The sequence below is a fragment of the Amblyomma americanum genome, chromosome 10 (assembly GCF_052857255.1).
Source record: "Amblyomma americanum isolate KBUSLIRL-KWMA chromosome 10, ASM5285725v1, whole genome shotgun sequence".
Classification (NCBI taxonomy): domain Eukaryota; kingdom Metazoa; phylum Arthropoda; class Arachnida; order Ixodida; family Ixodidae; genus Amblyomma; species Amblyomma americanum.
Window position 1 is genome coordinate 127,446,799 of NC_135506.1, and position 12,029 is coordinate 127,458,827.

Consider the following 12,029-nt stretch of genomic DNA (forward strand, 5'->3'; position numbering starts at 1 on the left):
CGATCACCCTTCTTGTTTAATGGCGGCAAAATATCAGCTTCGCTGGCCACTGTGCTAGAGCACTACGCTTTCGCTGCAACCGATCACCCTTCTTGTTTAATGGCGGCAAAATATCAGCTTCGCTGGCCACTGTGCTAGAGCACTTCGCTTTCGCTGCAACCGATCACCCTTCTTGTTTAATGGCGGCAAAATATCAGCTTCGCTGGCCACTGTGCTAGAGCACTTCGCTTTCGCTGCAATCGATCACCCTTCTTGTTTAACGGCGGCAAAATATCAGCTTCGCTGGCCACTGTGCTAGAGCACTACGCTTTCGCTGCAACCGATCACCCTTCTTGTTTAATGGCGGCAAAATATCAGCTTCGCTGGCCACTGTGCTAGAGCACTTCGCTTTCGCTGCAACCGATCACCCTTCTTGTTTAATGGCGGCAAAATATCAGCTTCGCTGGCCACTGTGCTAGAGCACTTCGCTTTAGCTGCAACCGATCACCCTTCTTGTTTAATGGCGGCAAAATATCAGCTTCGCTGGCCACTGTGCTAGAGCACTACGCTTTCGCTGCAACCGATCACCCTTCTTGTTTAATGGCGGCAAAATATACGCTTCTCTGGCCACTGTGCTAGAGCACTTCGCTTTCGCTGCAACCGATCACCCTTCTTGTTTAATGGCGGCAAAATATCAGCTTCGCTGCCCACTGTGCTAGAGCACTACGCTTTCGCTGCAACCGATCACCCTTCTTGTTTAATGGCGGCAAAATATAAGCTTCGCTGGCCACTGTGCTAGAGCACTTCGCTTTCGCTGCAACCGATCACCCTTCTTGTTTAATGGCGGCAAAATATCAGCTTCGCTGGCCACTGTGCTAGAGCACTTCGCTTTCGCTGCAACCGATCACCCTTCTTGTTTAATGGCGGCAAAATATCAGCTTCGCTGGCCACTGTGCTAGAGCACTACGCTTTCGCTGCAACCGATCACCCTTCTTGTTTAATGGCGGCAAAATATCAGCTTCGCAAGCCACTGCGCGAGAGCACTACGCTGTCGCTGCAACCGGTCACCCTTCGTGTTTAATGCCACTCTTCTCGGGCTATGCGTCACATGTTGTCGTATGCATGCAATTCCATCTATGCGCAATGGATCCGGGACACATCACTGTCCCAGTGGCCTCTCAAGGTGCGTTAAAGGGTCCCAAAATTTTATACTGCTCTACCACCAAGGTCCCGAATTGCTTATTTCGCCTATGTCTGCCTGGCGACATTTGAAGTTTAGCCTAGAACTGAAAGCGAAATGAAACCCGACATGCTAGCGCACATATTTCGCATTTCGACTAACAATCTACATCGGTTGTATCTTTTTAGTTTCCGCACTTAGGTCGTGGCTCTTTATGCCTTCTGCCCATCTTAGTGATAGCCGACAGCTTCTTAAAAAATGCAAATTGAAGTTTCAGTAGCAGAGAGGGCCCCATTTTACTCATTCCGCACTGACGCCCGCGGGTTCGTTTTAGAGTTCCAGCTGTACTGTGGCATTGACTGAAAGCAGGAACTAATACCTCCGTATCATTACTACCTCCGTGTCAAAGCATTGGTTCAGACCGCATTAATGCGAAGTAGTTTTTCATTTCATTATCGCAAAGCAAAGCAATCACTTGCACCAAAGAATTTATTATATGCATCTTCCATGACTGTTCAGAAGATATCAACTTGTCCATTACAAAGGGTAGACATCATGAAAGTCTCTATGCTTTCTGAAGAGATCACTTTTCAACTTTAGCAGCAGACCGTGTTTTCCAGAACTGGACCTACGCACTTTCAGCAAACATTATAACAAGAACCACTTTGCGATGTTTTAGCGACCAGATCTCAACCAGCCTGCTCTTGGAAAAGACGCGAGCTCTATGCCTGAAATTTAAGACTAAGCTAAATATATTGCCAGTGAAAACACCTTTCTTTTACATGAGGGGGCCAAGGATTTTAGTACGTTGGGAAAGCAGTGCATGACACTAAGACCGCCATTAAAATTATTGCAGCACAGCGCTGTCCATCAGTTCATCGAAGTGGTTGTTGAGAGGCCATATTCTTCGTTCGGTGCGCACTCAGGTGGCAGTGTCGGTCGGGAAACGGCAGACAAAGCTTTTTCTTTTTATGCGGGCTTTTTATTATTCAGTGTGCCAACGAAAAAAAAACTGTTTTCGGCTTTCCTCCAGGACATACATATACACGACATAGAGCTGCAAAAGCCAGTTATTGTAGTAAGCGTCTTGCTTACATTTTCTACCATTGGAAACTTTGTCATCTCCGGCCTTCAAGACACTATATTTGCCCAGTCTGCAAAGGTGAAGGTAAGTCCGATAACTACTCTATCTGCAACCAACACAGGCAGCAATAAACGCCGGAATGCTGAAGTGTAGCTACGGGGCATATTACAGAAAAAGTTAGTGCATGAGCCATCACAAGACTAGAAACAAGCCACCACAAAGCGAGTTCTTCTAGTTGCTACCAGTGTTAACCAAGGCAGCTTTTACAATAGATAGGCAAGCTCAAAGAGATAGGCTTAGAAGCGTCAAACAAAGAGCGAGAAACTATTTTTACTGAAGACTTAAAAATGAATTTCAAAGCCTCATTGGTGCTTTGCATTTCATGTCGCCTAAATTTGATTCTTCATTAGACATTCACTGCCTTTACTGCTTCTTTGACCTGTCCCGATTGTCTTCTTTGAAAAGTTGACAACCTTAGTTGAAACTAGTAATGAAGGAGCCTGTTTATTTAGCCTCGAAATCAAAGTTCTCCACTGACGCGATCTGAACTGGGCGGCTGTTTGTTCCTATGTTTGCTTTTTATTTGTCTCTAAAATAATCAAAGGCTTTTCTTATCTATATTTAAAAATATTAAATAAAATCCGCAGTAAAAACTATGAAGATATTTCTTCATCTTAATAGAAAATTGTGGCAGCAGTAGATTTCGCATTTGTCGTTTGCAGCTTTTGTTCCAAGTTCTGCACGGATCTGCGTCAGTTTGTTTGCAACTGTCGGTTTATCAACCGCCGTATTCGGACTGCTAGCTGCCGTCGCAAGTATCCGCTGTGCTGTGGCAGTGCCGACATTTTCACATATCATTTTTTTTCTCTTTAGGCATTTAGGTTCGCCATCTAGCATCTAGGTTGCTGTCTAGAAATTAGGTTGTTCACAGCCCAGTGGGCAAGTTGTGATGACGTCGCTAGATCACGTGACCTTTCTGGACCAATAATTAATTTTACTGCCAACTGCTATGGTGGACAGCTTGCTCACAATCCAATGGCCACGGTGCCGCCTGTTACGGTGGACAGATTGTGGTCACGTGGTGACGTGGGGACGCTATTATCGTCGCTGCTTCCGGCATTCCTGCAGCCACGTCTCCCCCAGAGGGCTCGCCCACCCTCGCAGTGGTCCTCAGGGAATCCTCCCGATGTCCAAATTCGCCCAACTCAACCGCAGGAAGGAAGCGCGACGACAAGTCTCACCGTTTGTGCTTAGTGTTTCTTGTTGCGAAAGGGGATAAGGTTGTGATGATTGGATAGCACAGGAAAAGATAACCACGTGCCACTCATGCCTGTTGATCTGGTGACCAGTCGCCTTGGCTTTTTTCGTCTGATGTGTGCGAAGGATAGCGTGAAGTGGTTTTCAAACTGCATTCGAAAAGTGTTTCAGCCCAGATGGAAGGAATTAACGGCGTCTGTAAGATCTATAATGTGTTCTTTTACACTGACGACCTCCTACAAGTTCCTTTCACGTTCGCACGTTAAATGTGAAGCTCCTATTTCTTGATTACACTGGTGGCGCTTGAAGAAAGAAGGGGTTACATTTTTTAAATGGTATATTTTCGGCACAATGTTATCGTCTGCAAAGTGTGTACTTGAAGGTGGCTATATCCAGGAGTAAAACCAGTCAAAAGATGGAACACAGCGAAGAGACAAGGCACACACACGACGACTGGACTAGCAACTGTGCTTTATAGAAGAAAGGTCTCCCAGGAAAAGTGGCAAAGTCTGCGCAGCTCTGTTAACAACAATCTACATCTAAAGAAAAGCTGTGATCTAACGCCGTTGCGAAAGGAAGCTAAGTTCATTCTGCATGAGGTAGATAGAAGGACTGCTGATGCAATCATCTCCTTGAATACTAATGAAGAACGCTTCGATGAATTCGCGCTCAACTTTTCTCTTGCCTCTGCCGACAATACTAACATTGGAAAATAGCGGGTAGCAACCACATTCCCGGCAATGTCGAGGCAAGTTAGCGCCGTCAGTAGGGGACAGAGAGTTGTGGTGTTCTCTTGGTCTGTCATTAATACATCGGCCTGTTTGCCCAATGTACACTTTTTCGCAGGTCAACGGAATTTTGTAAACCACACCTGTGGCACAGTTGACGTAGCGGTTTTCATGCTGCGTCGAACAAACCAGCCGATAAATTCTGCCACGTGCAACACGTGAGCACAGGCGTGAAAGCTTGCAGGGAGCTGAAAACACAACATTGACGTCCTGCTTCCCGGCGACCTTTTTGATGGTGTGGGCGACTTTATGCACATAAGGCATGACTTCAAAATTTCTCTTTTCCATTGTCTTTGGGTACACCCTTTTGACGTCTCGAACCTTTATCTTTTGCAAGAGCGTTTCGGCCACTGCCCTCAGCAGTTCCTTTGGAAAACCGACCGCCTCCAAACGTTCATACTGGATATCGAAGCTAGTTTTCATGCTGTGGTGGCAACTCTTTTGCAGTACATTACGGAAGCAGTTCGTAGCAATCCCCCTCTTGACAATCTTGGAATGAGCTCACGAGTACGGTAATAAAGATTTCTTAGTTATAGGCATGAAGCACCAGCAAACATGGCCATCGTCACGAAATGTTAATTGAAGTTATGAAAATCTAATCGAGTGGTTAGCGGGTAGTTCAAAAGTAAAACTGAGGGCACTCGAGCAAGCTTTAAAAGCTGTCAAAATCTGGTTTACAACCATATGCAATGAGTCAATGGGTGAAAAATTCAAAAGAATCAGGAAATCATCAACATATCTAAAATTTCTGCACACATGTTTGTCAAAAAGAACGCCTTGCAACGCCAGTACGTCCAGAAAAAAGGAATCTGTATTGGGACAAGCGTAGCACCATACTGTGCCATATAATTTTAGCAGTTTGACAACACGTTGCAAGGCGTCCTTTTTGACAAACATGTGTGCAGAATTTTTAGATATGTTGATGATTTACTGATTCTTTTGAATTTTTCACCCAGTGACTCATTGCATGGGGTTGTAAACCAGATTTTGACAGCTTTTAAAGCTTGTTCGAGTGCCCTCAGTTTTACATATGAACTACTCGCTAACCACTCGATTAGATTTTTAGAACTTCAATTAACATTTCATGACGATGGCCATGTTTTCTGGTGCTTCATGCCTAGAACTAAGAAGACCTTATTACCGCACTCGTCAGCTCATTCCAAGACTGTCAAGAGGGGGATTGCTACGAACTGTTTCCGTAATGTACTGCAAAAGAGTTTCCACCACAGCATGAAGACTAGCTTCGATATCCAGTATGAACGTTTGGAGGCGGCCGGTTTTAAAAAAAGAACTTCTGAGGGCAGCGGCCGAAACGCTCCTGCAAAAGATAAAGGTTCGAGACGTCAAAAGGGTTGACCCAAAGACAGTGGAAAAGAGAAATCTTGAAGTCATGCCTTATGTCCATAAAGTCGCCCACACCATCAAAAAGGTCGCCGGAATGGAGGGCGTCAATGTTGTGTTTTCAGCTCCCTGCAAGCTTTCACGCCTGTGCTCACGTGTTGCACGTGACAGGGCTTATCGGCCGGTTTGTTCGACGCAACATGAATACCGCTACGTCAACTGTGCCACAGGTGTGGTTTACAAAATTCCGTTGACCTGCGAAAAAGTGTACATTTGGCAAACAGGCCGATGTATTAATGGCAGACTAAGAGAACACCACAACTCTCTGTCCCCTACTGACGGCGCTAACTTGCATCGACGTTGCCGGGAATGCGGTTGCTACCCGCTTTTTTCCAATGTTAGTATTGTCGGCAGAGGCAAGGGAAAAGTTGAGCGCGAAATCCTCAAAGCGTTCCTCATTAGTATTAGACAGTTTTAGCTGTGCGTACGCAAAGAATTAGCGTACGCGAGGAGTTTGCGGGGACGGTAGTGCGCATGCGCAGAACGCAAGCGCAAGCCTTGCGTCTTGCGTACGGTAGCCTTGCGTGCGCTAGCCAGCGGAGTTTGCGTTGCGGCGCTTGCGTGGCTTGCGTACGCTAACTTTGACAAGATGGCGGCGCCCTGCTCGCCCGCTTCGGAATAAATACATGTCGCCGCTGGATTCTCCGACGCAATAGCTCGCTAAATTGGTAGCGGTTCGCTTTTATTTCGCCTAATCTTGCCCACACGTAGCGGTATAAGCGATAACTAGCCCCTGTTTTTCAGATAATTTGGCGATCTTCAAGCTCCTAGGCCTAACTATATTCAGTGTGTTTTCCTCGTAGCAACGACACCTGGCGAATCAGTTTTCTAACTTTTAGCCAGATCTTGCATTTTCTTCGGTTTGCATAGCTTTTCTTCTTGGAACAAAAAAGGCTCCCAATGCACTCACACTAGTTATCAGTAATCACGGATGAAATTTTCTTCAACCGAGCGTTGATGTGGTTTGACTTCTTGTCACTAGATGGCGCCACGTGCGCCTGAGGGACGCTACAGCACGGTCAGCTAAAACTATACTTCGGAGCGGACAGCGTAACGCACGCAGCGCCGTAGCTCTTTGCGTACGCAAGCACTTGCGTACGCACAGCTAAAACTGTCTATTAAGGAGATGATTGCATCTGCAGTCCTTCTATCTACCTCATGCAGAAGGAACTTAGCTTCCTTTCGAAACGGCGTTAGATCACAGCTTATCTTTAGATGTAGATTGTTGTTAACTGAGCTGCGCGAACTTTGCACTTTTCCTGGGAGACTGTTTTCTTCTATAAAGCACAGTTGCTAGTCCAGTCATCGTGTGTGTGCCTCGTCTCTTCAGTCTTTGACTGGTTTTGCTCCTGAACATGTACCAACTGACCCAGATTTCAACACTACTGCAGTGGCTATATCTTCCTCTCACGTTTTCCCTGCCTTTGAAGGTGTAACTCGGCCGTGCAAAGAACAAAACTATAAGTGATGGTCATTATATCTACAAACCTTCTGGCACTAAAAGAGCAGACACTTTTTTTGCCTTTCCTGTAGAAATAGAAAACCGATTATCTTTGTACATTGTGCGATTACATGCTCACAATGCAGACAAGGTGTTCTCAGCGAATGCGAGACACCAGGTTTCCAGCCTATAGGGTACCTTGTTTCTCGAAGGAGCAAATGTGTCATTCGACAAAATAGTGTCGCTTCTCAGACCGCGAAGTCCAGATGCCTCTACGCCAATTCAAAAACTACTGACACGCACACTGCAAGAACTTTTCTAAAGCTTTGCTAAAGACAGCTACTTGCAGGGAGATGATGAGAAGGGGCTAATTTCCTCGAACATGTTGTCAGGGTAAAAGAGGGGAGGGCAGAAGGAAACGAGTTTTATTTCGAGGAGTGTCTCAATAGGCCCCCCTCCTACCCCCCCCCCCCCCCCCCCCCCGCTAACACCTACCTTTATCGGCGCGTTGATGAAAGTCGCGCTATTATATGTCTTTTCTCCGATAGCTAGGTCCAAGCAAAGTTGCTTTCAACACGCTGTTGTTTGTCAGTCACGTGAACAGCACAGAACATATCCACTAACCGAAACAACAATTGATATAAATTTACTTCAGTAACAACACCATGCCAACCTTAGAATATCAACAGCCAAAATCTCTGAAAGCAAGATATATAAACCCTATTTGAAGTTCTCACGTGAAACTGTTTCAGGTGCCACTAGGTCCAAAGAATGAAGACGACATGTCTCCGTTCGGAAAGATCAGTGCCGCTGTTCTGTTCCCGTGAGTACGTGTCTTTGCGTTTGGGCAAGACATATGTGTTTTCAACGGTAGTACCTTTTAGGTTCATGTACATCCTTTGCAAAGGTAATGATTCCAATGAGTTTGTATTGCTTTTGAGCACGATTCGTGGCATAGCCGGCATTCGCAATATCTTCAACGTGCGAGCATGTCTTTTCTGAATCCCTGCGATAGTTTTGACTTCCACGAATTCTGCATGGCATCCCATTATAAATGGCTTGGAATCAAACATATTGAGTTTTTTTTACTTCTGGAAATGCTGTACGCTAGTTGCTGAGGATAGATGAGCTCTGGGCTGCAGTGTTTTGTCAAAACGAGCAGTTTGCGTTTTCAGGCCTACTTATACTCCTGTCACACAGGCACCGCAAAGGCCTTAAAAAATCAGATCCTTACATTCAAAAGGTGTAAGGTGTGCAGCTACACGGCAAAAATGTTGCGCCTTTGATGCTAAGGGCGCTCGTCAGAAACCTTTGGAGCCCAAAGGCGCGGCGCGGCCTTAGAGAACCAGCGATCGCAACGTCATCCAATGTCAAAAGTAGTAACAATATAAAAATAGATACAGCCGACAATGTTCGAAAATATTTTTTTAAATACGAGAGGTGGGTCTGGCTTTGCTTTTTGTACGGGTGCTTATATTTTGTGCCCAGATTTCAAGACAGTAAAAGTGTTGCAGCAACACCGAGTGCCCCTGGTGGCCAAGGCAACACACAAAACCTGCTGCTGCTGATGAGAGTAGCCGCTGCAGTTCTTTTAAGGAAGCAATCAGAATAAAAAATTGTCTGAGCTCAACGAATGAACAGAATACCCCACTTTAATTTTAAAACACTCATTTCAGCCGCCTCGAGCACAGCAGCGGGTGCTAAGCCTGAACGACTGTTCCACGTTTGGGCTGCACCGTGTATGTGCGTCACTGCTCCTTTAAACTTTCGCTCATTTGGTGAAAAAAGGTGCCTTTGCTGGAAAGGCCTTCGATGAATGCTGTGTGACAGGGGTATTAGCTACTTCCTGGAGCAGAACGAGCCGTTCGCTGTCAAAACGCCGGGAAGGGGTCGCCGCCGAATGACACCCTCGAAAAGGAACGGTCCGCACAAAGACACCTCCTCGCCTTCGCTAGGAATGAATCTTTTGAATCGCGAAGGCTGTGCGTGCTCGCACTACTTGGAGGGTAGTCAACCTTGAGACCTGTTTATGCTTCCCGGTGAGTTTCGCATATCCGAAGGCTGTAGTAGCAACCGCTGCAGGGGACTGATTTGACTTCGGGGCCCAAGCGCCTTTCCCTCCTGATTGAGAACCACCCCTGCATCACAAGGGAGAGTTTGAAGGCGCTGAAGCCGCGTGAAGTGGCCGATAGCTATACAAAATTATGTTCTGAAGTTCTCTCCCTCGCTGACTGTGACCGTGCCTACCGAGGAATGCAGACACCTTGTTAGCATCAACTTCGATTAGGAAGAAAAACATGGAGCGCACACCGTATACCCATAAAGGTGGTTATCCTAGCTTTACTATTCATTCATATACTGGATGTTTCACGTAGCTTGAGTCAAGGATTGAAAAAATTGGCGCACCGAAACCGACTGAGACCAACTACACGACCCGTCGTGTGGCGGTCCTCAATATTTTTACTGCGAAAATACTGCTTCCCCATAAATCCTAAAAAGCTGATGTCTCAGATTCCTGCAGGAAAAGAATCAATATTGCTGCGATTGGGTTTTAACCCGCGGTGGCGCGAACAGATGAGTTTCGCTGGCCACTGCACGAGAGCACTATGCTATCGCTGCAACCGATCATGCATCGCGTTAAACTGCCACACTGACGCGCTGAAAATTACACGCGTCTTCATAAACTTCTAACGACGCGCAAAGCTACTACTAGTCTTCTACTTCACAAGCTCTGCAGGTGGATGGCCCTGCAGCGAATATTAAGAGCTTGTCGATTTATCCTTAGCTAAAGATCTGCTCAAGCGATATTTTTTTTTATTTGATACTTTAAGTCTCACAAGTGACTGTGACAGCAACGGCTTTGAATGATACAACTAGGTGTAGTGCACATATTGGTAAGTAAAACTTCAACAATAACATATTCAAAATATTTACAAAATTGGTTAGAGAACTCAAGTTGAGGTACAAATGATAGGATGCAAAAATGGTGACAAGTAAACTAAAAAAAAGAAATCGGCTGCAGTTAGTACAGTAAGTTCAGTCTAAGCACGAACAAAACGGTAAAAAAACAAACCAGAATAGGAAAGTGTGGAAAATGACAATAACTACTGGGAAACAAAAAGGTGATCTATAGCCAGACCACTAACCGCATCTAATGATGAGCTGTTACTAATATCTCTGTTTAGATTGTTCCATTCGCGTGTAGCTCGCGGAAAAAAATTAGAATTTGTATATGTCAGTACGGAATGGAAACTCGATTAATCTGTGTTTGAGGTTGTGGCGGGTAGATTTAGTCTTTGTGGTTGTTCTGTATTTTCTAGCGGGCACTTTTAGTTGATTGTGTTCTAGCAAAGTCTTGCAAATTTTGCTCTGTTCTCTAGGGATAGTTTAGTTTATAGAAGTTTAACGTCCCAAAGCGACTCAGGCTATGAGAGACGCCGTAGTGAAGGGCCTCAGTGCCCTTCTCTTAGTGCCTTTCTCTGCACCCCTTCAAGTTTTTTAATGAACTTGTAGTAAAGAAAACCAAGCGTTGTTGGCGTACTCTAGAAGGCCTCTCTATACGTTTTCAATGGGTGCCCTCTCACATAGGTGTCTTAGGCAACGAGATAGCAGACAACCTCGCCCATACAGCTATCTCCGGGATTCCAGTACATGGAGTCCCTCATGAAGTCAAGCAAATGTTCAGAGATGTGGTGTTGTGCCACTTCAGTTCTTTGTAGAGCTCTCCTCATCAGCCATGTGTGACCAAGGGTCTCAAACGGTACCAAGCCACTTTGCTGCACCGCGTTCGCACGGATTCTGCTCGTACGCCGGCGTGGATGTGTAAGACTGGCCTAGCGTCGTCACCATTGTGTTCAACGTGTGGTGTGTGTGGTGACATAGAACATTACCTCTTGTGCTGTACTTTGTACAACGCGGAACGGGCTGTGTTATTCGGATCCCTCAAGAAGGCAGGAGTTCCTCACAGTTCTCTTCAGGACATTGTTTTCCCGCGCGGGAGCCACTCGAGTAGAAGGGATGCTTCTCGCCTTCTTCTACTTTACCTGCAGGACACGGATTTGACCTCCACATGGTGACCTCAGGAGTGTCTATTTGGGTTTTTGCGTACAGTGTTTCTGTGATTTCTATTTAAGTGTCGCTACGGTGGAGCAATTGCCGGCAGCAACTGCAAGGCTAATCCCACCGGTAGTTTACAACCACTCAACTCAACTCAACTCTAGAAGTGGTCCGACAATAGTTTTACATGCTAGTAATTTTGTTTCAGGGGGTGCTAGTTTGAGGCTTCTGTTAATGAAGAAGTCTTTTTAGTGCATTAAATGTGATGATGTTAACGTGCGAATCCCATCTAAAATCAGAGGTTAATGTCGCACCAAGGTACTTATGCTCAAGGACAGATGCAAGATGAATATTATTAAACGTGTACTGAAAAGCTAATGTGTTTTTTTTCTAGTCATAAATAAAAGAACATAGTTATTTAAATTGATGTCCATCTGCCAGTCCTGACACCACTGGGACACTGCTGTTAAACCGTTATTTAAAACTGTATGGTTATTAAGAGAGTTCATCTCCTTGTAAAGGACGCAGTCATCTGCGAAAAGTTTAATATTCTGTGAAACACAAGATGGTAGGTCATTTATAAATATTAGGAACAGTACCAGTGCCAGGACACTTCCTTGGGATACTCCCGATGTAACTTTAGTTGTCGGTGATTTCTCATTGTTAATTTCAACCAATTGCATGCGATTACTAAGATAGTCTTTAATCCAGTTTAGAATAGGGCTAGTTCCTAAATCAAGTTGAAGTTTTGCAATAAGTTTAGCATGCAAGACGCGATCAAATGCTTTCGAGAAGTCCAAAAACATGAGGTCTATATGTTTCTGGTTATCAATGCTCGTCGAT

The 12,029-nt window shown here is 45.3% G+C and overlaps 1 protein-coding gene across 1 annotated transcript in view; it reads left to right on the plus strand.

Moving 5' to 3' along the window:
- LOC144108698 (multidrug resistance-associated protein 1-like) overlaps positions 1 to 12,029 on the plus strand; it is a 256,880-nt gene that overhangs the window by 38,660 nt on the left and 206,191 nt on the right. Inside the window, exons 5-6 of the mRNA XM_077641869.1 lie at positions 2,193 to 2,327; positions 7,883 to 7,953. Coding sequence (XP_077497995.1) covers positions 2,193 to 2,327; positions 7,883 to 7,953 — 206 coding nt within the window. The remainder of the gene's footprint in view (positions 1 to 2,192; positions 2,328 to 7,882; positions 7,954 to 12,029) is intronic.